Below are 27,161 nucleotides of genomic sequence, written 5' to 3'. Positions count from 1 at the left end.
CATTACCACCCAGAATAAACCTGGCTACGCCTTAGTATTCACCTCCCAGATCCCCCATCCTCTCAAGCCCTAAGAAACTAATCTTGTAAGTTCTACTTCTAGAGATGTGCCTATTCGAGACATTTCATATCAATGGAATCATACAATGTGTTGTGTTCTGTGACTGCCTTTTTGCCTTTTTTCACTTAGCATGGTGTTTCCAGGGATCGTCCATGTTGTAACATGTATCAGTGCTTCATTTCTTTTTATTGACGAATAGAACTCCGTTGTATGGGTTTGCCCCATTTTGGTCATCCACTTGTCAGTGGATGACCATTTGGGTTGTTTCATTTTTTGTGTATTATGAATAATGTTGCTGTGAACGTTGTATAAGTTTTTGTGTGGACACATGCTTTTATTTCTTTCGGGAGAATTCCTAGGAGTGGAGTTAGCTGGGTCTTATGATAACTGTCTGTTTAATCATTTGAGGAAGCGCCAGACGGTTGTCCACACCGGGTGCACCATTGTACAGTCCCACCCACAGGATATATAGGGTTCTCATTTCTCTGCATCCTCACCAACACTTGCTCTTATCTGTCTTGTTTGACTATAGTCATCCTAATGGATGGGAATTGGTATTTCATTGTGCTTCTGATTTGGGTTTCCCTAATGGCTAATGATGTTGAGTGTCTTTTCATATACTTTTATTTTTGAAATTAAGATGCATTTCCTTGCCACAGATCTTATTTTTTGTTGTTGTTGTTTTTGTTTGCTGTACGCGGGCCTCTCACTGTTGTGGCCTCTCCCGTTGCGGAGCACAGGCTCCGGACACGCAGGCTCAGTGGCCATGGCTCACGGGCCCAGCCGCTCCTCGGCATGTGGGATCTTCCCAGACCGGGGCACGAACCCGCGTCCCCTGCATCGTCCTTGCCACAGATCTTTGATCACACATTTCGTTGAGGAGTGAATGGGAAGGGAGGAAGTGCACGCTGCTCACAAGTACAAGAATAGAGGAGATGCATATTAGGGTGATTAGTGTCCGTGATGAATCTAGAAGCGTAACATATTAGGAACAGACTTGGTACAAACTTCTTTCTGGAGGAGGATAGATGAAGCCATGGCCCTGGGCTGTCGCTACTCTGGTTGGCAACAAGACCTTTTGAGGTACACTGTGTCGCCCTCTTTGTGCCTTACTGAATCCAGTTTGGGAGAGGACCCAGCTGTTTGCTAGGAGATCAGGAGGCAGGCAGATTTTGAGCCCGACTGACAGCATTTTGATGACTGTTGTTCTGTGGCCTGTTGATTAATATCGTAGCCATGACTGATAATTATCATGAAGTCCTCTCATGGCACCAGCACTCTCTGGTTTGGATTGCTGTCCTATTATTGTCCTGTTACTGTTGCAGTTAGGGATGTCTCCCTAATGATGATTTTGAAAAGTCTCTTTAAATTCTTTCTTTCTAGTAGGAATTGTAGCGATAGATTCCAAGTTAATTCTGTGTGTGTGTGCTGATATAGATGCTGTTATTTCAAACTCTGGATTTCATCGGAGAAAGGAATATTTCTGGCAGTTCTGTAGTCACGTAAAATCTGGGCCCTCAATAGTCAGAACTGTGCTCTGAACTTAGAGATTTTTCACTCCAAAGTTTTATGTCTCTGAGCTGGAAAGATTTAACCATGACTGGGTTTCTTGACCATCCTTTTGCCCCTCAAATGCACCACCTGGGTGGTCCTGACTGTCCCCAAGGTCAAGGCAGAGAAGCACGCCACCTTGTACTGGGTCCTTGCTTAGTTCTTTTTTTTTTTGGTACGCGGGCCTCTCACTGTTGTGGCCTCTCCCGTTGCGGAGCACAGGCTCCGGACGCGCAGGCTCAGCGGCCATAGCTCACGGGCCCAGCCGCTCCGCGGCATGTGGGATCTTCCCAGACCGGGGCACGAACCCGTGTCCCCTGCATGGGCAGGCGGACCCTCAACCACTGCGCCACCAGGGAAGCCCCTAGCTCAGTTCTTGAGCCTGGTCTTTCCTTTGCTTAAACTTTGCAGCCTTGAGGAGCTTCTGCAGGGGGGGTTCATCGGGGAAGCGGAGCAGGGCTTCCTATCTGAAAGCTGACAGGTAATTCCTGTCTGCACGTGCGGCTGTCTCCTAAAATAGCAAAAGAAAATTACCAGAGACTGTCTTTCTTGGTACAGCACCTCGTTTACTTGCTCTGGGAAAATCCCTTCAGCCGTGGGGTGACATCGGGTAACTGGCATGGGTTATCGAAAAGGAAGTGCAGACATTTCCTGGGGAACTAAGCACCGGTTAGAAGGGTGGATTCTAAAGCGTCAGCCACTTGAGGGTGGGAGCCCTGTCTTGTTCCCAGTTCAGTCCCCAGGGCCTGATGACAACAAGTGGGTCCTTGCTCAGTGTATCCTTGTAGAAGGAGTGGATGGCAGGTGCCTATCATCTGGCCCACGTTAGAGGGGCTGAATGGAGTGCCACAGTGCCTGGGTGACAAGCTCATTCAGTCAACAGGTATTTTATTTGTGCCCCTTGGGTCACTCTCTGTCTCTGAAAACATAAGCGGGGGAGTCTCTTAAAGGATGTCATGGATCCTACACAGAAACTGGTAAAAAAAAAAAAAAAGCAAGGTAAACAGACAAGTGTTTTACAACTTCAGACTGGGGAGGAGCATCACAGTGGAGAGCGATGGACCAGAGGAACTTATGTGATAAAGGGGGGCCCAGAGGGAGCTCCCGCTGCATTGATTGCCAGTGCGGTGGTGTGGCATCGTGACGGCGTCCGTCTGCCTGCATCCAGGCCTCTCAAACTGGAGTGGTCATCAAAATCACCTGGACGGGCTTCCCTGGTGGTGCAGTGGTTAAGAATCCGCCTGCCAGTGCAGGGGACACAGGTTCGAGCCCCGGTCCGGGAAGATCCCACATGCTGTGGAGCAACTAAGCCCGTGCGCCACAACTACTGAGCCTGTGCCCTAGAGCCCGCGAGCCACAACTACTGAGCCCGTGAGCCACAACTACTGAAGCCCATTGCGCCTAGAGCCCGTGCTCCGCAACAAGAGAAGCCACCGCAATGAGAAGCCCGTGCACCGCAACGAAGAGCAGCCCCCACTCGCCGCAACTAGAGAAAGCCCGCGCGCAGCAACGAAGACCCAACGCAGCCAAAAAACAACAACAAAAAATCGCCTGGATGGCTGATTGAAACACAGGATGCTGGACACCCCTCCCTGCCAGCGTTGCTGATTCAGTTGGTCTGGGGTGGGGCCTGAGGATTGGCATCTCTCACTGATGCTCCTGCTGTTGCTGAGTTAGGGACCACACTTTGAGAACCACTGGCCTAGAATTCAGCAGTTGGTAAACTTTTTCTGTTAAGGGCCAAGAGTGAATGTTCTAGGCTTTTGAGCTACATAAGATTTCAGTCACATAGTCTTTGTTGCTTTTCACAGCGCTTTAAGCATGTGCAGACCATTCTTGGTCATAAAGAAACTGGGGAGGAAGGATGGCCTTGCAAGGCAGGGTGTGGTTTACTGACTCCTGGGCTGGCTTATCCCTAGATTATCCCTCCTCTGCCACATAGCTGGCTGACCTTTGCCAAGTTAATCTCCCTGTGTCCCTGTTTTTTCATCTATAAAACAGACATAAAAAAAAACAGACATGATAACATTAATAGTTCTTACCGTATAGGACTGTTTCAAGAATTCAATGAACTAAGGCACAAACAGCATCTATCACAGTGCCTGGGACATAACTAGAATTTATTTATCATTTACTATCAGTAGAGGTACTACCAGGTACTGATGACTCTGTTGATAGGCGAGGAGAAGAGTGAGAGAGGAAGACCGACACAGATCCGCTGCATCGCAGACGCTGAAAGCTAACTGTCCCAGGATCCTGTTGTCATTTCTTCTTAGGCTGCTTAGGAAGAAGAATCCTTTGATCTGAAACATAGGCACACTCTGAATACATCCTGGGTTAGTCCCTCGTAGGAGGTCATGCTCAGCCTTTGCTTAAAACGCGGTGCCATTTGTTGTCCGGCCTGTGCTGGTACCAGGTAGGATCTGGCTGCATTCGTATTGAAACGATGGCTTTTAACCTCGCATTTTGTCCCATGGTGTGAGTGAAAATGAGAACCACAAAAAAGCAGGCCATCGTGTGCCCCGCATTTCCTGTGCTCAAGTGTGCAAGTGAGGAGTGTGGTGCAGGTGTCACTTGTGGCAGCTAGCACGGAAAGACGGCTGGGTACCCCTGGCCCAGCCTCTCTGTGCTGGTGCCTAGGGCAAGGCCACCTGGTGGCCCCGAGGCATTCAGCTCAGCTGTGGACACTGCTACTGAAAGCTGGCCGTGCTTAAGTAATACGGGGGGCCCTCTCCCCTTTCCTCGTCTGATTACCCGCCAGGGGCGTCCACTTTCTGGCTCGCCTCTCCAGCTGCGGGCTCTTGTCCTTGCTAGAGCACATAATGATGACTTTGTAAGTTCAAGTTTCAGAGGCACAGAAGTGCTGGGTGGTGATGAGACTCCACCCTCCACTTGGGTTTTTGCTGACATTCAGTGAAATATCCTTCCATCTCCTCCCCACCTTGCAGAACAAGCTTCCTGTTTTGAACTTGGTCCAGACTGGAACAGCCCTGCTACACCTGTGAACACGTGCAGACACACATTTCCCTCCTCCGTATTTGTACAGCTTTTCACCACCCAGCCAGATTTCCCCTCTCCATTTACAGATCCCGAATCATAACATAGGATAGGGAACTGGCAGATTAAGAAAAAAGGAAGTTCACATTTTAGAGCTATTTGGGTGAAAACAAGGCTCTGGTTTATTTCACTGTGTTTTTGCCCGGAGACTCTGCTAACTTTCCCCCTTCTTCACAGCAGGATGGAAACGAGGAAAGGAAATCAGCTGACGCAGGAGCCCGAGTGAGACGGAGTGAGACGGAGAAACCCACAAGCCCAGCCTACACCATGAACTTGTGTCTCCTTTCCACACTGTAAGAGCCCGGGGCAGGTGAAGTTGCCAGAGAGCAATGGCTCTCTTTACTCCGTGGAAGCTGTCCTCTCAGAAGCTGGGCTTTTTCCTCGTGACTTTTGGCTTTATTTGGGGTATGATGCTCTTGCATTTTACCATCCAGCAGAGAACTCAGCCCGAGAGCAGCTCCATGCTTCGGGAACAGATCCTGGACCTCAGCAAGAGGTACATCAAGGCGCTGGCAGAAGAAAACAGAAATGTGGTGGATGGGCCCTACGCGGGGGTCATGACAGCTTACGGTAAGCACCACACTGCCGGGGCTCCTCCGTTGAGTGTGGCTTTGCCTCCAAGGGACCCCAGAGGCTCTCAGACTTGGTCACGGATTGAGTATATCCCTCGCCGCTACCTTCATGGCGATAAACTGCCCACAGAGGGACACTTTTAGCAAGTTAAAGCTACGCCCTTTGGGAGATTCTGACCTCTTGTGCACGCTGACACTTAGCGCCAGGAGCCGTGGGGCTTCCTGGTTGGCGCTCTGTTGGTTGTATTTGCAGCTGCCTCCTCGTCCCTGGACACATTGCTGGACTGCATGATCTCATCTGGGGGGATGATCAGGGAATGTAGAAAAATCTTCTCATTATCGTTCCCTAAACAAACCTTAATTAGGACTGGTGGGCGTGAGGTAAGGAGGGTGGGGAAGAATGTCCTACGGACGCCAAGAAACTCAGAGCCGAACGTGTGCCTCCCCCTGGCCAGTATGCAGGGACATCAGGGCTTACGTGCTGACTGATAGTTTTAACCTTTGGCTTCCTTAGAGTTTACCGCTGTTGTGTCTTGCTCTGGTCTCTGGTTGCCCTCGCTTTGAAAGAAATCTTTCTGTACTCGTTGCTTTTTTTGTCAGGTGCTTGAAATCCGTTTTGAAATGACGTTGAGTGAAAAAAAATACACATATGGAGTATTACTTATTTTTCTTTCAGCAAAAGTTAGGCTTAATATAGAAAAGTTGGAAGCTGTAGACAAGCAAAAAAAAATCAAGAAGAAAAAGGAAAATCACATATGAATCTACTACTGTAGAAAGTAATCACAATTAACATTTCAGTGTATATCTTTCTGAAATATGTGTATACACACTATATATATACACACACATAAACATATGTATATATATGTTTGTGTAAATAAAATATTTACAAAAACATACACACACAAATACAAAACGAAAGTTGCAAATGAAATTTAGATCAGACTGTATTTTGGAGAATCCAAGTCCCAGCCCTCCTGTGGTCACCGAGTATTGGAGTGGACTTAATCCACAGAAGATGACCTTGGTTACTGTGCAGTGACAGTTCTGGTCATTGAAGGGAGACTTCAGTGGCCTCACGGTTTGAGATCTGAGGTATACTATAAATCAGATAGAGGAGTGGGGTTGGGCAAGGTGGGAGAGTTCGATGTTCTACTTTGTGACCCATTCAAGGTCTTTGAAGTATGTAGAGGTCAAATAAAATGTGTAGCCACAGGTTGAAGCTTGAGTTTAAACATAGGAAATCATGCTCAATGTTACATATACATTTTTTCTTTTCTAAAGGATCCAGGAAACTCGGTTATTTTAAAATTATATATATAATTAGTTAATTTAATTTTATAAATATATAGATATAAAAATTATATACATATATATTTGTTGGTAAGGAGGAAATGGTTGCTTTTAACATACAATGTGGACATTCTTTTTCAGTGCCTACTATTTGAATGATCACACAGTCTGCTTTTAATCTATTCCTTCAAGATTTGTAGGCACTGGTTTTTAATATGTCTAAATCAAATGTCACCTTTTTCAATCTAATGGATCAAAAAATGAGACTTCCTTGAGAGCTGACTTTGAAAAACAGCTAGGTAGTTTTTCAGAGGGTACGTTTTAAATTACTCATTGACTTCGATCTTCTGTAATAATTCCCAAATGTTATAGGTAAACCGTCAGAAAAAGAGAAAGCAAACTATCGTCGTTGGTGTTACCAGTGGGTTACAAGTAAATGTCACAAGTAAAACCGATGCTGTTTTTCAGTTTCTGGTTCAGTGCATTCCACGTTAACACTTGGAGGGAAAGAGGTCTAGTCCTGTAGTAACTTCCTCCTTCTGTTTATCTCGGTCTCTCTCAAACCTTTACCGTGGGAAGTAAGAAGCCACATGAATGGTAAATTTATAGACTTTATTTTTTCTAGTTGTTTCGACCAGTTTTATTTCTTGTGTACTGCTAAGCATCTCATAGGGTAGGTTTCCTCCACACTCTTAAAGAGCAGTGATCTGGTGTTAGCTTTTCAGCCTGACCGAGGCAGTATGTTTTTTAGAAAGATATCAAAAACCCCAGAGTAGTCTGTTAGAATATGAACCACTGTATATGCTTGTAATCAAAGGACTTTGGAGCTCAAAGAAACTACAGAAATTTATTTCAACTTCCTCCGTTTACAGACGAACCTTAGCAAAATAATAATTCTCCTCAAAAACAACAAAGAAACAACCAAACGGGCCCCATCGGCACCTCTAACGTATTTTTCTCTTTCATCTCATCAACTCGACATGCCAATCAAAGTGGCCTTTGGAGCTGGGTTTTGGGAACTTAATTGGACTGTGCGTTGGTGCTTGAGGTTTGGGAATCATCATGTGATGAAGTCTTACCCAGACATAGGTTTTCATCTCAGCACTATTGATGTTTGGAGCCAGATAATTCTATGAGTGGGGGACTGTCTGTACCTTGTAGGATGTTTAGCCGCATCTCTGGTGTCTCTGCCCACTAGATGCCAGTAGCATCAAAAATGTCTCCGGGCTTGGGGGGCAAAATTTCCCTCCTCCCCACCTTGGAGAACTACTGCACGAAGACTGGAAACAGCAAACCCCATCTAACAGCATCTTCTTACGGAGCAGATAACTGGATTTTATTGTTTGAAATTTGCCAGGCTAGTTGGTTCTCAGCTCTTGGTGTCAGCAACTGGGATTGAGCCAGATGGTAGAGTCCAGAGCCAGTCCTGGAAAGCTGGAGAGCCATTCTGATGAAGTGTGCTTCCCCTGGAACCCATCACTAGCAGTTGTGGGCATGTCAATTGCCAGGCAGCTCTGGTGGTGATGTCATGTGTCAGATGGAAGTATGGAGACTGTCGGATGGATGTACAGTGGTTTAGCTGGGCTGGTGGAGTGGGGATGAGGATGCGTGAGCCATTGGTGTGCAGTCTCTTTTTCTGCCACAGATGCAGCCCATGTACAGAGCACTGCCTGGATGTCTGTTCTGGACCAGTGAAGAGCTAACCCTCTGGCTGGGACCTGTGTCTGGTTTGAACGAATCCAGTTAATAGACCAAAAAAAAAAAAAAAACCTCTTCCTTCTCCCAACCCATATTGGTATAATCAGAGGCTCTTAATGTGCTACAAATTTGTCCTAAGTAGCTGTGGCAGGTGTTTGAAGAATCATAGTAGCTGATTTTAGATTAAAATTCCTGACTTGAGATGCTAGGGCAGAAGAGTTCAGCAAACCATGACCTGTGGGTCATATTTGGAGCTCTGCCTGTCTGTGTAAATAAAGTTTCCTTAAAACACAAACACTGCCATTTGTTTATAACAACTGTAATAACAGAGCGACGTGGCAGCACCAGTATTTATTTCACATAACATCTAAAGTGTGCTGACTCCATCTTTCAGTAGTCCCCATAGTTCCTTCTAAAACACTCGTGCGATCGTGTCCCTCCTTGACTCAACAATTTCCCAGGACTCCCATGGCCTTGGGCCGGATCCTCCTGTTTTCATATGGGTTTGGAACCCAGCACCCCGTGGTTTATGTGTTGTCTGTGGCTGCCTTTGTGCTGCAATCCCAGAGCTGAGTAGTTGCTGCAGAGAGTGCAAAGCCTAAGATGTTTACTGTCTGGTCCTTTGCCAAAAATATTTGTCAGTCTCTGACATGCAGTTGGTTGTTCGTTTGACTGGTCCTTAAACAACAGTAGAAGAACTTTCAAATGGTGTCCCCCCCCCCCCCCCCCCATCCTCGTTCTGGTGATTTGAAGAGAGACTTCTGACTTTCTTTTGGGATGCGGTCATTCAGAAGTAGTGCCTGGAAGATATCCGGGGCAGCCTGTGTGAAACAGTCGCAGCATTCATTCCTGGGGTGTGGAGGGCGTTTCTGGGTGCTTCTCTATCACTGCGGGGAGGAGCATGGGGGCCAGAGCCGTCTGTAGCTCAGCCTCCGCTGCATCTCCCAGGCCCGCGTGGCAGGGCCATGCCTGTCTGTGATTTCTTGGGAGTTGCGCCCCGAATGGTGTCACTCGCCCAGTCAATGCTGTGCTTGTTTCTGAGGTGAATTGGTCTCTGTCTCCAATGGCCTGACCCAAATTCTGATGCCCAGTGATCACCTCTTATCTAACAGGCCAGGCCTGGTCCACTTGTGTTCTCAAATTAGCAGGAATAGAAATCTAGGGTGATGAGAGACACCCCTCCCCCACCCAGGGGTACATCCGCACCTTATTAACCTTGACTTTTCTCACCTACTTGATTCTCTGGGCGCTGGACGCTCTGCCCTGGACTGGTCACCAGCTCAGGCTGAAGCAGCTATGAGCCCTCAGCTTCTCTGCCAGCCCCCCACCAATATTCTGTTTCCCTGCTGCCTGGTTCCCCCTTGTCCTCCAGGTCTGTACACCTGCTCTGCCTTACCTCCTGTCTCCTGGTTCCCTGAACTCCTTGGGCCTAGACCGTCCCCGGGATTGGCTCTTATCCTTCCAGCCTGGCACTTTGGGCAATGTCTGTGCCGTGGGCTCGTGTCTGTCAGTGCAGTAGATGCTTTGTGTGTACAGCTGGGAAAAGACTGACAGGGTCCCTGCTCTCACAGAGGCTGCACTCATTTGGGGGGAGAAATAATAAACAAGAGAATGACAGATAGCAGTAAATTCCAGGAAGAAAAATGACACAGGGAGATGGGATTTTTTAAAAAGTACTTGAGGAGCTACTTTGGAGGAGAAGGTCAAAGAAGGCCTCTCCCAGGAGGTGTCTTTTATTTTTTATTTATTTTATTTTATTTATTTTTGGCTGCGTTGGGTCTTCGTTGCTGCGCACAGGCTTTTCTCCAGTTGTGGCGAGCGGGGTCTACTCTTCGTTGCGGTGCGCGGGCTTCTCATTGCGGTGGCTTCTCTTGTTGCGGAGCACGGGCTCTAGGCGTGTGGGCTCAGTAGTTGTGGCTCGCCGGCTCCGGAGCACAGACTCAGTAGTTGTGGCACGTGGGCTCAGTAGTTGTGGTGCACGGGTTTAGCCGCTCCGCGGCACGTGGGATCTTCCCGGACTGGGGCTCGAACCCCTGTCCCCTGCATCAGCAGGTGGATTCTTCACCACTGCGCCATCAGGGAAGCCCAGGAGGTGTGTTTTAGCGCAAATGATGCTCAGGAGCTGCCGGGTGGGGTGGGAGGCGGGAGGTTGAGGTGAAGCAGGGTGTGTGCCAGGTCCTAAGGCCTCACGCACACTCCAAGAGCAGAGCAGAGGCTGCTGCGGCTAGAACAAGGTGAGCACAGGGCAGTGTGGCCGGTGCTGATGTGGGAGAATCAGGAAGAAGGCATGGGTACCGAGGCCCTGAAGGCTGTGGTCTCAGTGTGATGGAAGCGGCGGAGGAGATGAGGAAGACGAATGCTCTTGCAAGGGAGCCTGGCCTGGCTTGCCCCTACCTGGCGCCGGCCGTGACCCTGACCTGTTGTCCACTGTCACCTCCACAGGGAGCTCAAGAGGAAGGAAGTTCTTTCTGTTTCCTTAAGGACATAGGGGGTGGAGAACCAGGGGGGAGTTTTTGGTTGCTGGCGAGGGGGTAGCAGCTTTGGGCTTCTGTGGCCCTTGTCGGCCTGGCGATGTCCATTGCCAAGACATAAACACCGCTTAGGGTTGGTTCAGAAGTCAGTGGGGGGGGCCCCTCACTGTGATGCTGGCGTGGCTGCCTGAGGCTGCTCCAAAAATGTAGCCCCCATCCTGCGTTGCGGACCTAGGTAACGATCTGAGAGTCGGACAAGGGCTTGTCCGTGTGTTTCGTTCCACCTCTCCTATGAAAAAGAAGAAAACACTTACATTGGATAAGCCTGTGAAGGTTTATTGTTTAAATTTTTTCTTTTTGCCTCTGTTCCTCCAAATCTGATCAAGGGACTGTTTTTTGGAGGGCTGCGTGATGTGGAAAACCACCATCGCCTAAGCAGAACCCTTGTTTTTGTGGGAAAAAACCCTTGTTTTTGTGGGAAAAACATTGTTCTTGGAGCGAAATGGGGGAGAAAAGAGCTGGGCCCTTTCTTTGGTGTGTCTCAGGAGGTTACTTGGTTACCCTACAGTGACGTGGCTGGTGTGATACCGGAAAGGCTCTCTGCTTTCAAAAGCTTGGACCTACAAATGGGCCTCTTTGGGGCTTGGGGCTTTTCCAGTGATCCTGTGGTAGAAGACCCCCGCCCAGCATCCCCATCAGAGCCAGGCCAAGTTCACGGGCACACCCAGCCCAGTTTGGATGTCTGAGGAGGACCTCGGGTGTGTTTGAGACGGGAGTGCAGTCGGAATCTGGGTCTCCGGGAGGAACTGGAGGCTCTTGCTTGTACTCCCTTTGTCCTCAAGCCCTTTCCTTGCACACCACACCACTGCTTCCAGTCCTGGCGGGAGGAGGGGATACAGGTGTAAAGGGATTTGCCTCAGAGTCCTGCCCTGAAGTAGGTCCCTCATCTTCCGTGCAGCGCCTCCCCTTCCCAGCGGTGTCCTGGTGCTCTTTCTGCCAGAACTGCTTGGGCAGAGCTCACGGCCACCCTGAAGAGCTGTCCACCCTTCTCATGCTGCCTGGCAGTGCAGCTGTCTTCTGGCACCAGCTTTTGGACAATGGCTGGGCATCTTCCTGCCTCTGAGCTCTGCATTTGCTGTTCCCTCCACCTGCATGCCCTTCCTCCAGAGAGATCCCTCCCTCCTCTCCTTCGGGTCCCTATCAGAAGTAGGGCCGCACCCCTACTTCATTCTCATTCTTCATGACACTTAAACTACCTATCATGTTACTGTCTTTATCATCTGTCTCCCCTATTAGAATGGAAGCCCCCAGAGAGCAGGGAGTCCTGTCTCTCTTGTTCCCTGCTGTGCCCCAGGGCCTTAGCCCGTGCCTGGCACATAGTAGGAACCATGAGTGAATAGCAGCAGTGTCCCCTCCACCCTGACTCTGTCTAGTACAGTTACAGCTGAGGCTAGTTTGAAAATCACAGTGGGAACTCCCTGGCGGTCCAGTGGTTAGGGCTCTGCGCTTCCACTGCAAGGGGCTCAGGTTCGATCCCTGCTTGGGGAACTAAGATCCTGCAAGCCGAGGGGTGCGGCCAAAAAAAAAAAAACAAAAAGAAAATCACAGTAACACAGTAATGTTTTTAGTGAGGAAACAAGAAGAGATTCCCTATGGACTTGGTGTCCAGGTGGCTCCAAGTAGCTATTATGCACGATCCTGACGTGGGAACCGTTGTTTCTTCTGGAAAGCAGCTGAAGCGTGTTTAGTTGTGGCTTGTGGAAGGTCTCCTTACTAGATGTTGTGGCTTGTGGAAGGTCTCCTTACTAGATGTGTGACCTTGGGCAAGTCACTCATGTTTTAAAAGACTGTCTTCTCTTTTGTCCAATAGAGGATATAATATCACTGACCTCATAGACTTGTTGACCTCATAGGATTGCACGTGACCGAGCTTATCAAAGCACTTAGCTTAGTAACATGCGTTCGTTATTATGAGTTATCACTAACCCTGGCCTACACGGACCCGCAGTAGTTACCACCCAACCAGAATTGTCCATGTAGAGCTGACATTGTTTATTCATTTGAACACAGGGCTTCAGGAGCCTGTTTATATAGCTGCTTTTAGGGTTTACAGGGGACGGGGCACGACCAGACAGGAGAAGAAATAAGCTGTGGACTGGAGGAGGGCAGGCTCGCCAGCCACTGCTAATGAAACAAGATGCCCAAGGCTTGTGCACCAGAATCCCCTGGGCTGCTGTGACAGCACCGATGCTGGGGTCCACCCCAGCCGGGCTTGAGACCTGCTGCTCTGAACTCCAGGGAGGTGCTGTTCGGCTCTTCCCTGGATCCCTTTCCAAAGGTGTGTTAGCTCCAGAGTGACCTTGGCATCATAGAAACGGGACACGTGATTGTCATTCTCCTCCCGTTCAAAAGATAAAGCTTGTCCTTTGTGGTGTGGGATAAGTGAGGCGTGGCCGAGCTCCCTTCGTCTCTGAAGTGGGCACCATTGGGGCACAGTTTCTGGTGTGGGTAGTGAGCAGGGAGGACTGTGCTACGGCTGCCCTTTCCCGACAGGGAAGATGCCCTGGAGTCAGTGGGGACTACGGGTGTCAGTGGACTTGACCTTTCAGAGCCTGAGTCCTTTTCTACACAGAGGGCTAAGTCGGCTTGAGTCCTATTCCATACAGCTGGCGAAGTGTTAGGAAGATGGAGAGAGCAGCCCAAGAGCTCCGTCTGGATGTTTACAGATTCCGTAAAGCAGTTCACTATCCTCCACAGGCCTAGATAGGATTCTTTCTCAGATTCTGCTGCCTAGAAGTTCCTTGAAATACTAGTGAGCCTTCCCCCAGCACAGGAATAGCATTTACGTCTAGGTACAAGTTCAAGTCAAAGCTTCATTCCGTACAGCTAACCCAGGAGAGCTCGGCAGTTAGTGCCTCTGAGCTGCTCTTTCACTGGGTGATGATTGTTCCCTTTGTGACCTGGACGGCCTGTGACAGCTGCAGGGGGAAGGGCATATTTGTGAGTTTAGGGGCCGGTGAGTTGTCCACCGGGGGGGCTTGAGGAACCCAGCTGAGATGAAGCAGTGAGCGTCAGTGACCGAGATACTTCTTGGGAGGGGGGAGGGGACATCAGGGTACCTGTGGCCAGTATCCTTGAGTTCCGAGGGTAGAATACACGGTACTGGTTGCATTTTCAAGTAGCATTTCGTGCCTTTGTGATTGTCAGAATGATGTGAACGTTTATAGAAAATTCAGAGCTTCTGGAATATGAGGCTGTCGAAAACCTGGGACCCTCCAGGCACTTTTCCTGGGCTGGCTTCTTTTTTGTCCCCATGTGAAAGGAAAAAAAAATTCATTTTCCATTCCAGCAGCTGTTTGAGTCACTGTTTCAAAGCTGTTCAACACACGATAAAAGATATTGTCCGTAAAACGCGCAAGGGCAGAGATGATCCCAAGCGCAGCTTTGCATTCTTATAAATTAAGAGATAAAACACTCTTTACCCCCAAACGAGGTAAATTTGATTTCTCTCCATCCTTTATTTAAATGCAGATATATATGTGTGTGTATGCTCATTTTTAAAAACTGGAATATTTTACATAGAGCTTTTTGAACTCATCTTTATTTTATTTCCCTGTCCATTATATATTTTTTTAATGGCCATACACTTTTCCTTTTTCATCCAACCATTCAATAAACATTTATTGAGCTCCTGAGGTCAATAGCTTGTGGCAGTAAACAGAGATGACAGAACAGACCTGCTCTCTGGCCTCCAGTCTAGCGATTTATTCCATTTTAGGAATAGATGGACACCATATGATGTAACCTTTTTGTTGGGTATTTGGGTAGTGTCCACTGCTTATCTATAATAAATAGCACTGTTCTCTTTTATAACTAACACTGTCTCGAATGTCCTTGTACATAATGAATGGACTGTATTTTGGTCATTACTCTAACCGTATTATCTTTCTGTGGAAAGGTCATTTTAAAATTAATTTTCAAACATGTAACTGATGAAACTTGACATTCCTGGCAGTCAGTGGGAATGAGAGTTTGGGGTTAATTCTTTTTTCATTAGCGCCTTCCTTTCTCATTAGCGCCTTCCTTTCTCATTAGCGCCCTGTCTTTTGCTGGCTTCTCTGGAGCAGCAAGTGAATCTGCTCTGTGGTCCTGCTGTTCCAGCTCTGCTCTGGACTGGGGGGCGGGGAAACACGGCCACGGTAGAGAAGGAATTGCATTAGGAACAAGCACAGATGTAAATGATCTCTGGCAGTTCCGCTGTAAGTCCTTGCTTATTGCTTCTGTGCCAGTGAATCGTGGCGGCTGTATCTTAAATGTAGTTCTCGATTGTGTGTGCCCAGAATCCTTGACATGCAGGTTCTGAAAGTTCCGACTGAGCAGCTTGAGGATGGGACCTGGTACCTCTGACTCCACAGCCAAGCCTGATGGACAGCAGGCTGGAGAACCACTGCTTTGGGAAGCGTGTCCCAGGGGAATGGGGTGGGACCAGCCTTGAGGCACTGCCCTCAAGCACTGACCTTTCTCAGTTGACTTGCTGATCTGGGCAATCAGGGTTTACCACCCAGTCTCACAGTGTTAGCTGATAGACTTCTAAACCGACAGACCTTTTTCCACCAGCAGGACCCCCCCTTTCTCCTGATATTTCATCTCCTTGGACTCCAGCTACGGGGGAAGGTGTAGCTGGCAGTGATATCTCCTTGACTGTCCTGCTCAAGGATGCGGCAGCATCTTCCAGCCCCTCTTATCCTTAATGTCATGGCTTTCAGGAAATGAAAATTTACAGAAGCTGCCAGAGCACCTGTTCTGAGATTTTGTTGATCTCACCCTTTATCAGAGAACTCCTGGCATGATAGAAACGAAAAGCTTCCTTTCCCCAGAGGGACATTTTAAATGTTTTTACCTACTTTGATCTCATCTTTATCACGGACAGTAAGTTTTCGGAATGCAGAATTGCAGTAGTAATGTTGGGATTAAATTTTTATTACTGAGGCTTTGAAGCACAAACAAAATTTTGAAAGCCTGTTAGTAATTGGGAATTGTAATCCTGCTGAGGATACAGTTTATGGCTGTAATAACTTTAAAACACAATGATAAATATGAAAATATTCTACTAGAATTTGGAGGAATGTTTTCATCTTCATTTCTTTATTAAACTGTATAGAAATTATTCTTGGGTGTTCAGTCTTATCAAATATATGGGTTAACATTAAGATGAAAATATACAAACATACTCTGGTATTAGTTTAAGATTGCAGTAAAACTCTTAACAATTTTTGCAGGGTTAGCTGTGAAATACAAAGGTGAGAAACAATTTCATCACTTAGAAAGGTATAGTTTATTTAGCCTTCTTTGTGGGAAGACTAAATGTAGTTCATTTAGTTGTTGGTTCATTCATTCACTCACTTATTCATTTAGGTGACACACACTTACTGATTACTGTGCCAGTTGGTAAGGACACGAAGATGGGCTTGGGATCATCTTTGCCCTTGTGTGTTTTATTGACACAGTATCTTTTATCTTGTGTTGGACTGCCTTGAAATTGTGACTCAAATAGCTGCTTGAGTTGAAAATGAACTTTTTTTCCCCCCCATATTAGGAGAGAAACCATGCCTGCTCAGGTAGAGTGTCTAGAGAGGCTAAGGTTTTGATAGTCTTATATTCCATTTTCATTTTAAGGGAGACGATATAGAAAGATAAGTTCTTCATTACGTTGTAGTGTTGGAGCTGCTCACAGCACGGTGGTATCACGAGTCTTGAGGGTGGCTGGGATATGGTTTAACAGAAACACGTGGCAGAAGCTCAGGAGTTAATAATCCCTGCTAAGTGTGTTCAGAAGTAGCAGGTCAGAGATGCTTGCTGGCCGGCAGGTCCATAGTGGTCCTCAAGAGGCATTGTAGCATAGAGGGTAAGAGCTGTTGGGTCTGGAACCCGATTATCTGGGTTTGGACACTGGATCTGCAGACGCGTGGGACAAACTAGTTAACCTCTAGGTACTGTGGTTTACCCATTTGTGAAATGGAGATGGGAATGACAACACGTTTCTCATATTGTCTTGGCAGGATCAAGTGAGTTAATCCACGGAAAGTGCTTAGGACAGTAGCTGACACATAGGGCTCAGTAAATAGTGATGCTGGTGGTGCTGCTGGAGGAGCAGTGGCAGCACTAGTAGCAGTGGCAACAATGCAGTAATAATAGTAGCAATAGTAGTAGCAGCAGCAGTAGCAACCTTAGCGATAGTAGCAGCAGTGGTAGTATTGGGGCAGTAGTGGTGACGGTGACCATCAACACCTTATCATCATCATGAATTCCTTTATTCGTACCATGTCACAGTCACAAAAGGTCCATCTATGTAGGGGGGATCAACAAGAGATAGGGGGTCACATTTATTGATGGACTGTATCTTTTTTTTTTTTTTTTTTTTTTGTGCGGTACCCGGGCCTCTCACCGTTGCGGCCTCTCCCGTTGTGGAGCACAGGCTCCGGACGCGCAGGCTCAGCGGCCATGGCTCACGGGCCTAGCTGCTCCGCGGCACGTGGGATCTTCCCGGACCGGGGCACGAACCCGTGTCCCCTGCATCGGCAGGCGGACTCTCAACCACTGCGCCACCAGGGAAGCCCGATGGACTGTATTTTAAGAATCAAGGAAGAATGTCTTCTTAACACTGATGTGACAACTTTGTATTCTACCTAAGCTGTGTGCCATCAGTGACTATCACCAAAAATTGTGGGTTGGGGACTCTGTCCAGTAGTCCTGTTACCTTTTAACAAAAGGGCAAAAGGTTACCAGCCCTTAAGAGACCTGCAGCATGGGCTAGGCTGCTGTCCGCTCCCACCTTCCCTCATTGTAGTTCCCATCATAGTTGTAGCAGTGCCACCATGGAAGTCACACAGAATGCCAGTTTAGTGACTGTGTTCTTACACTTCATTCCCTCTCCCGTAACCCTTCTGTCCGGATTCTCTCTGGACATCTCCACAGAAGGGCAGCGGGGAAGACAAGCGTTGGGGGAGTGTGCTTAATTCAGTGGTTCTCAAATGGGGTGCAGTCTGGAGGCATTTCTGATTGTCACATGGGGGGATTGCTACTGTCATTTAATGCCTGGAGTCCAGGGATGCTGCCAAACACCTTAAATGCATAGGACAGCCTCTCCCATCCCCTGCCTCCCCCCCCCCCCGCCCCAGGGCAAAGAATTATCTGGTCCCAAGTGTCAGTTGTGTCAAAGTTGAGAAAGCCTGAGTTAACCCAAACTGGAGGGTCAGGGCCTCTGCGTCTGACTGATGACAATTGCTGGTAAGAGTTAAATGCCATTTTTACATGTGGACTCCTTGGCTGATAATTCAGGCTCTGGGCAAAGAGGCTGGAGATGGGGGAGATTGATATCATTTATCTGAGGAGTGGTTTCTTTACAGTGAATACAGCCCCCGAGTGGCACCATTGCCCCTGTCTGTGTGACTGTCCTCTGGCAATCTTCAGAGCTCTGGAGAAGGGGGCAGTGCTTTAGATTCAGTGTAAGAGCAGAGCCGGTGGCTGACTCCTGCTGTCCACGCCAGCCAATGATGTGTCAGGGACAGGCTGTGAGTCATGCTGACTGTGGGACTGCAGCCCCTGGAGGAGAATGATCTCATGACCCTTTGGATAAAACGGTAAAGCTTTGCATCACTCAGGGAGAGATTTCTCCAGGAAGGATGAGAGCATTTTCCAAAGGTTTTATTTTTTATTTATCTATGTAACAGACAGTTATGTAGTGCTTATTGTGTGCCAGGCAGTGTTCAAAACATATTAACTCATTAAGTCCTCATTACAACCCCGAAGAGGTAGGCTTATTCTTTCAACTCGTACAAATAAGGATGCAAAAATGGAGAGAGACGACTCAAACCTAGGAAGTGATTAGAGTCTAATAAGCCCTTAATCGTTACGCTGTGGATGAAAGTCACTGAATTTCATGCTTGGTTTCTTTTTTCAGCCTCTCGACTTCTGGCTGGTCACACTGAGATGTCAGGGAATTAGGCAGACCTGAGTCGAGTCTGCGTTGTGCTTTTGTATCTCTTTAACCATGAGCATATTACTTTCTGTCTGTGAACCTCAGTTTTCTCTTCTGTAAAATGAAGTCATACGTGCTTCATGGAGAATGTGAAGATAAATGGAATTCCTTATAAGTGTGCATGGCACGTGATAGGCGTTCAGGAACTGTTAGTTCCCTTCTAACCTTCTTTGTTATAATCATATTTTTAGCCAATTGCTCTAATGTTATGGCCAGCTTGTCTTACTACCTGTGGGTAAGGTACACACTGAAGAGCAAAAAACAGACCTGGTCAGATGTTTGTTAGAGTGAGTGAATGAACAGTCTGCTACAGATCTTAACGTGGTGAAGAAGTCTGATGTTTGGTGTTGGGTGTGGTGGAACGATTGAGATTATGCTAATAAGCACATAGAACCAGACTTTCAGGATGAAGACGTGGGTTCTGTTTCTGTTCGTAGTTTTTAGTCAGCTTCGGTGAAGCGTCTGTAAACCACCAAGGATGCAAAATTCCATGTCAATTACACACACACCTTTGTTTCTGTTCAGATGAGTGTCTCTCTTGACCTGGCAAAGTAGGAGGCCTGCATGCCTGTTGGTGGAGGGTCATGGGCTGTGCTCTGGGGTTGGTGGATTGATCCAGTGTGTGTTTCTTTCCTGGCCGGATCAGAGCACCTGTTCGGCGCTAGTGTGCTCTGTTCCCAGCAGAATAGAAGGTGACAACTTCCCATTTGTCTCAGTTCAGGACTTTTCTGCATCCTCTTCCCTCCACTTATGTCCTACTCCCCTGGCCCACTCCCAATTCATAAGCGAGTCTGAATTCTGTTCACCTAGATGGGTATCCTGTGGTCCTCCTGCTTTTATCACATGTACAAGTCAGACTATCTTTCTTTGATTATGAGTTTCCACAGGAGAGGGGGCTAACTTAATTTCTCTCTGTGTGTGTAGAATACCTTGTATACAAACTTAGTAAATACTTACGTAGGCATGAAGATAATGTGTCTGTAATTTATCCAGAGAGAAGAACACTTCTCTATAACCTACAGCCAGATGCGTAAGATAGAGAATCAACTCTTAAATGTAAGCACCAGAAAAGAACAGCGTCCCAGCGTCTAGAACAATGCCTGGCACATAGTAGTTGTTTAATAAATATGTCTCGAATGAATGAATGAATCTGGTCTTTATTTTAAGTGTCTTCCTAAATTGCATTATAGTTAACTCTGGGTTATCCAGCATGTCTGGAATCTGGACCTGTAGCTTTTATTAAGTATTACCATATGTAACCAACAGCAGTAAAGACTTTGCAAAAAATTTGGACATGCGAGAGTCTACAGCACTAAAAAAACTAACAATGGGCTTCCCTGGTGGCGCAGTGGTTGGGAGTACGCCTGCCGATGCAGGGGACATGGGTTCGTGCCCCGGTCTGGGAAGATCTCACATGCCCCGCGGCTGGGCCAGTGAGCCATGGCCGCTGGGGCTGCGCATCTGGAGCCTGTGCTCCGCAACAGGAGAGGTCACGGTAGTGAGAGGCCCGCTTATCGCAAAAAAAAAAAAAAAAAAAAAAAAAACCTAACAATGAACTTGATCCGGAAGTTACTTCAGGGCCTTGCTACACTTTGGGCTTGTCATTCAGTGTGTCAGTAACCACCATGCTAGAACGAGGAAGAATTTAACAGAGTGTTTTGGTAGGATTCTGAGTAATGGAGTTTCCTCTCTCAACCTAGTAGCCAGGAATAATTTTAATGTTACTTACCGCGAAAGTTGTCTTACAGAGCGAACTGATTTGTTTTGTACTTTTTGGGCCACTTGAATGTGGCCTCCGTCATCTTTAAGAGGTGGTTTGTTAGGACAGGTCTTCAAGTGGTACTTTTTGATTTGCCGCCTTTTGTTGTTCATGTCAGAGAGAGAAACAAAGGGAGGGTGAGCGTGTGCGCACCAGGCAAATGTGCGGGGACCAAAGGATTTTCAAACTATGTACGTTTTCTTTTACAGATTTGAAGAAGACTCTTGCTGTGTTGTTGGATAACATTTTGCAGCGCATTGGCAAGTTAGAGTCAAAGGTGGACAACCTCGTAATCAATGGCACAGGGACGAACTTGACCAACTCCACCACAGCTGTTCCCAGCTTGGTAGCACTTGAGAAAATTAATGTGGCAGGTAAGGACTGCAATTCTATGCCCTGACATGAAGTCAAAGCCTGCTTCGAACTCGGAAGAGAATACAGGAGCACAGTGGTCTTATTGGCATAATATAAATCCCATAAACTTGGTGTGGCCCCTGTAGAGCTCATTTTTAATTTATTTTTGAATAACACGTTCAAATGCTTTTATAGTCTCTTCATGATGTGTAATATCTGGTGGTCTCCATGGCATATTTCCCATAATGGGCTCCTGGAATTCCTTTTTTTTTTTTTTTTTTTTTTTTTTTTTTTTTTTTTGCGGTACGTGGGCCTCTCACTGCTGTGGCCTCTTCCTCTGCGGAGCACAGGCTCCGGACGCGCAGGCTCAGCGGCCATGGCTCACGGGCCCAGCCGCTCCGCGGCATGAGGGATCCTCCCGGACCGGGGCACTGTGTCCCCTGCATCGGCAGCGGACTCTCAACCACTGCACCACCAGGGAAGCCCTTGAGTGCCCTTTTTGGCTTTTCTTTCCCTCTTTCTTATAGGAAATTCACAGCCTTAAGTAGGAGAGAGATTCTTTTCCTTTCCCACCTCCCAGTGTCAAAACGTTTAATTGTTTCACATCAGGCAAGCTTGTTGTATTACGTTTCTGCTGTGTTCTTTGCCCTTTAGCAAGTTTTAAATTGCAAAATATATTTTTAATAATCCAAAGTATTCCACCAAACAGGTATTAAAAATAACTTTTAATTACAACACAGAGGCAGTGTCATCTAGGCCATAAATCCTGTCTTCCCTTGCAGTTTCCAACAGCTTCTGTAATTAGACAAGAAAACCTCCCACTGTGTTGAGCTACTGATTAATAAATGGAACCCATGCCTCTCCAGCCTCCACTCCTCCACCCCTGTTCCCAGTAGGAGATGCTGTTGAGAAGGTCCTGTCTGATTTCATGGCAGCTCTGCAGGACCCTATATGTGGGGGGGGGGGGTTGGTGAAGATTGCTCTGCCTCTAACACTGCTGCCTCCCAGCGCCTCTGTCCTGTAGGGCCTGTGTCAACATGTCTGCTGTCATTCTCTTCCTGATAAGGGATCTAGCTGCCTCTGACTGTCTGGTTTGTGTGCCAGGCTCACAGGAAGACTTGGTGCCTGAGCTCCAAGTCTCAGGGTACAAAACTGTGGAATGAAATGGAAGGCAGGTGGTGGCTACTTATTTCAAGTGGGATCCCAGCCCTGTGTATGGAGCTAGTTTACTTGGCTAACATATATCTCCGAGCACATTCTGAAAGTCATTGGCTCTGACTAGGGCTCCTTTAGAGGTGCCACTGTACTGTGTTTTTACTGATATTTATAGAACCAGAGTATTTTATTTTGTTTCCTTTTGGGGAAAAGGGAGCAAATTTAAAGTTATGCCTTTGATAATTAACCTCATTCTTACTCGTTTGCGTCTCTCGTGTGTGACACACTCCATACCTTCGGGAGTTTTACTTGGCCAATTAGTAAAATAATACACATGCTTAGAATAACACCAATTATGGTCGCTCTAAGCAGGGGTGACTGTGGAAGGCTTCTGACACAGTCAGAAGGTAAACTTTGAAGGTGGGTAGGATTGAGGCGATTGAGAAAGAGACAGGCTAGAAATGGATTGTGACACAGATAAAAAGTTGTTAGTTTCCTCTCCTTCCTTCCAACTAGCAACCACTCAGTAAATACCAGTACAGTTCCAGAGCCTTGGAGGCACGTGATTTTATTTACTCTTCTCAGCATCTCAGAGACGTGGTTTCACACAGGTTTTGTGACTTTAAGCATTTGGGATGGGGTGAGGCTTTGTTGCTGAGCTCAGCTGAAGACCTCCTCGTGCCAAGTAGAGAAGACATTGTGTTTGCTCCTTCTTTCTTGCTTCCACTTATAAAATCATCCCAAACGGGTGAGCCTAGAAAAAATGTGCAACCATTTTCTTAGATGTTCCCCAAAGAGCTGCCAGTTTCCTGGACTATTTAATATCCTGTCTAATAAGGAAGTTCTTTATGACTGAGGGTCTGTTTCTTTGGCTGACCTGTGTGTTAGAAAACAAAAAACTTGTCCCTCTGTGCGTGTGGGTGCATATGCATTCCCTGCCCAGACATTGCGTTAGCCACAGTGGCTATAGATGTGGATGAAGAATGCGGGCATCCTCCTTTATTTCCCCCAGAGGTTGGAGGGTCCTTTTTATATCTTGTCAAATAACCCACATATTTTTTTTTTTATTTGCCAGGTCTATAGCTTAGGGTGCCAAAAAGAAGTACAAGCACTTAAGTTCCTAGTCCTAGCTCATGGTCAACCCTTTATGGCTTTTTTTTGTCCTTTTCCTGATCCATGGCTGTGCTGGCAGTCTTCACACCCCTCCTGTCATAGCAGGAGTGGCTCTTGAGCTGTGAGAGAGATCGTTTTAATAGGGTTCCAATCCTAGTTGAGTGAAGTTTTTCTTTCTTCCTTTCTGCATTAAGACGTGGTAATTGCTAAGAAATGTTCTCCCTGGTGTGACTTTACTGCTTACTCTGGTGTCTTATTGCTAACTGATGTTTCTGACTGCTTACTGTTGTGTCTTACTGCTCACTGATAGTTCTTCTGGTTGGCTATAAACTGCATCTAAATTGGGTACCATAGCAGTTGAAGAAGAATTCTCTAAATATATTTTCTTTTTAGGGATGTGTGTGTGTGTGTGTGTCCCCTTTTTCTCTCTTTAGCTGTGTTCTATGTGGCTTTTATTGAAAATGGCTTGTCTTACCAAATTTATTATTGCTCTTGGGCTTTTTTATTATGTGAAAATGAATGTTCTCCTAGATAAATTTAGGTGGAAATGAACTTTATGAAAATCAAGAATCAGATTGAACTGCATGGTTTTTTTAAACATCTTTCTTAGTGTATAATTACTTTACAACGGTGTGTTAGTTTCTGCTGTATAACAAAATGAATCAGCTGTATGTATACATCTAACCCCATATCTCCTCCCTCTAGTGTCTCCCTCCCTCCCACCCTCCCTATCCCACTCCCCTAGGTGGTCACAAAGCACCGAGCTGATCTCCCTGTGCTACGTGGCTGCTTCCCACTAGCTATCTATTTTACATTTGGTAGTGTATATATGTCCATGCCACTCTCTCACTTCGTCCCAGCTTACCCTTCCACCTCCCCATTCTCTACGTCTGCATCTTTATTCCTGTCCTGCCCCTAGGTTCTTCAGAACTATTTATTTATTTATTTATTAGATTCTATATACATATTAGCATACGGTATTTTTCTCTTTCTGACTTACTTCACTCTGTATGACAGACTCTAGGTCCATGCATCTCACTACAAATAACTCAATTTCGTTTCTTTTTATGGCTGAGTAATATTCCGTTGTATATATGTGCCACATCTTCTTTATCCATTCATCTGTTGATGGACACTTAGTTTGCTTCCATGTCCTGGGTATTGTAAATAGAGCTGCAATGAACATTGTGGTACATGTCTTTTTTTGAATTACGGTTTTCTGAGGGTATATGCCCAGTAGTGGGATTGCTGGGTCATATAGTAGTTCTAGTTTTAGTTTCGTAAGGAACCTCCATACTGTTCTCCATAGTGGCTGTATCAATTTACATTCCCACCAACAGTGCAGGAGGGTTCTCTTTTCTCCACACCCTCTCCAGCATTTACTATTTGTAGATTTTTTTTGTTTGTTTTTTTTCTGTTTTGCGGTACGCGGGCCTCTCACTGTTGTGGCCTCTCCCATTGTGGAGCACAGGCTCCGGACACTCAGGCTCAGCGGCCATGGCTCCCGGGCCCAGCCGCTCCGCGGCATGTGGGATCTTCCCGGACCGTGGCACAAACCCGTGTCCCCTGCATCGGCAGGCGGACTCTCAGCCACTGCGCCACCAGGGAAGCCCTGTTTGTAGATTTTTTGATGACGGCCATTCTGACTGGTGTGAGGTGATATCTCATTGTAGTTTTGATTTGCATTTCTCTAATGATTAATGATGTTGAGCATTCTTTCATGTGTTTGTTGGCAATCTGTATATCTTCTTTGGAGAATGTCTGTTTAGGTCTTCAGCCCATTTTTGGATTGGGTTGTTTTTTTTTTTTATATTGAGTTGCATGAGCTGCTTGTCTATTTTGGAGATTAATCCTTTGTCAGTTTCTTTGTTTGCAAATATTTTCTCCCATTCTGAGGGTTGACTTTTCGTCTTGTTTATGGTTTCCTTTGCTGTGCAAAAGCTTTGAAGTTTCATTAAGTCCCATCTGTTTATTTTTGATTTTATTTCCATTTCTCTAGGAGATGGATCAAAAAGGATCTTGCTGTGATTTATGTCAAAGAGTGTTCTTCCTATGTTTTCCTCTAAGAGTTTTATAGTGTCAGGCCTTACATTTAGGTCTTTAATCCATTTTGAATTTATTTTTGTGTATGGTGTTAGGAAGTGTTCTAATTTCATTCTTTTACTCGTAGCTGTCCAGTTTTCCCAGCACCACTTATTGAAGAGGCTGTCTTTTCTCCACTGTATATTCTTGCCTCCTTTATCAAAGATAAGGTGACCATATGTGCATGGGTTTATCTCTGGGCTTTCTATCCTTTTCCATTGATCTATATTTCTGTTTTTGTGCCAGTACCATACTGTCTTGATTACTGTAGCTTTGTAGTATAGTCTGAAGTCAGGGAGTCTGATTCCTCCAGCTCTGTTTTTATTTCTCAAGATTGCTTTGGCTGTTCGGTGTCTTTTGTGTTTCCATACATATTGTGAAATTTTTTGTTCTACTTCTGTGAGAAATGCATTTGGTAGTTTGATAGGGATTGCATTGAATCTGTAGATTGCTTTGAGTAGTATAGTCATTTTCACAATGTTGATTCTTCCAATCCAAGAACATGGTATATCTCTCCATCTGTTGGTATCATCTTTAATTTCTTTCATTAATGTCTTATAGTTTTCTGCATACAGGTCTTTTGTCTCCTTCGATAGATTTATTCCTAGGTATTTCATTCTTTTGTTGCAGTGGTAAATGGGAGTGTTTCCTTAATTTCTCTTTCAGATTTTTCATCATTAGTGTATAGGAATGTAAGAGATTTCTGTGCATTAATTTTGTATCCTGCTACTTTACCAGATTCATTAATGAGCTCTAGTAGTTTTCTGGTAGCATCTTTAGGATTCTCTATGTATAATATCATGTCATCTGCAAACAGTTGACAGTTTTACTTCTTCTTTTCCAATTTGGTTTCATTTTATTTCTTTTTCTTCTCTGATTGCTGTGGCAAAAACTTCCAAAACTATGTTGAATAATAGCAGTGAGAGTGGGCAACCTTGTCTTGTTCTTGATCTTAGAGGAAATGGTTTCAGTTTTCCACCATTGAGAATGATGTTGGCTGTGGGTTTGTCATATATGGCCTTTATTATGTTGAGGTAAGTTCCTTCTATGCCTACTTTATGGAGAGTGTTTATAATAAATGGGTGTTGAATTTTGTTGAAAGCTGTTTTGCATCTATTGAGATTATCATATGGTTGTTCTCCTTCAGTTTTTTAATATGGTGTATCACATTGATTTGCGTATATTGAAGAACCCTTGCATACCTGGGATAAACCCCACTTGATCATGGTGTACGATCCTTTTAATGTGCTGTTGGATTCTGTTTGCTAGTGTTTTATTGAGGATTTTTGCATCTATGTTCATTAGTGATATTGGCCTGTCGCTTTCTTTTTGTGTGACATCTTTGGTTTTGGTATCAGGGTGATGGTGGCCTCGTAGAATGAGTTTGGGAGTGTTCCTCCCTCTGCTATATTTTGGAAGAGTTTGAGAAGGATAGATGTTAGCTCTTCTCTAAATGTTTGATAGAATTTTCCTGTGAAGCCATCTGGTCCTGGGCTTTTGTTTGTTGGAAGATTTTTAATCACAGTTTCAATTTCAGTGCATGAGATTGGTCTGTTTATATTATCTGTTTCTTCTTGATTCAGTCTCAGAAGGTTGTGCGGTTTCTAAGAATTTGTCCTTTTCTTCCAGGTTGTCCATTTTATTGGCATATAGTTGCTTGTAGTAGTCTCTCATGGTCCTTTGTATTTCTGCAGTGTCAGTTGTTACTTCTCCTTTTTCATTTCTAATTCTGTGGATTTGAGTCTTCTCCCTTGTTTTTCTTGATGAGTCTGGCTAATGGTTTATCAGTTTTGTTTATCTTCTCAAAGAACCAGCTTTTAGTTTTATTGATCTTTGCTGTTTTTTCCTTCATTTCTTTTTCATTTATTTCTGATCTGAGCTTTATGATTTCTTCCTTCTGCTCACTTTGGGGTTTTTTTGTTCTTCTTTCTCTAATTGCTTTAGGTGTAAGGTTAGGT

General features: G+C 45.9%; 1 protein-coding gene across 1 annotated transcript in view; it reads left to right on the top strand.

Moving 5' to 3' along the window:
* MGAT5 (alpha-1,6-mannosylglycoprotein 6-beta-N-acetylglucosaminyltransferase) overlaps window positions 1-27,161 on the top strand; it is a 364,482-nt gene that overhangs the window by 133,407 nt on the left and 203,914 nt on the right. Inside the window, exons 3-4 of the mRNA XM_060151522.1 lie at window positions 4,849-5,238; window positions 20,709-20,873. Coding sequence (XP_060007505.1) covers window positions 4,998-5,238; window positions 20,709-20,873 — 406 coding nt within the window. The 5' untranslated portion in view covers window positions 4,849-4,997. The remainder of the gene's footprint in view (window positions 1-4,848; window positions 5,239-20,708; window positions 20,874-27,161) is intronic.

Source organism: Lagenorhynchus albirostris, chromosome 6 (genome assembly GCF_949774975.1).
Source record: "Lagenorhynchus albirostris chromosome 6, mLagAlb1.1, whole genome shotgun sequence".
Taxonomy (NCBI): domain Eukaryota; kingdom Metazoa; phylum Chordata; class Mammalia; order Artiodactyla; family Delphinidae; genus Lagenorhynchus; species Lagenorhynchus albirostris.
Note: the sequence above shows the minus strand (reverse complement) of the source record. Positions and strands in the feature narration are given on the sequence as shown.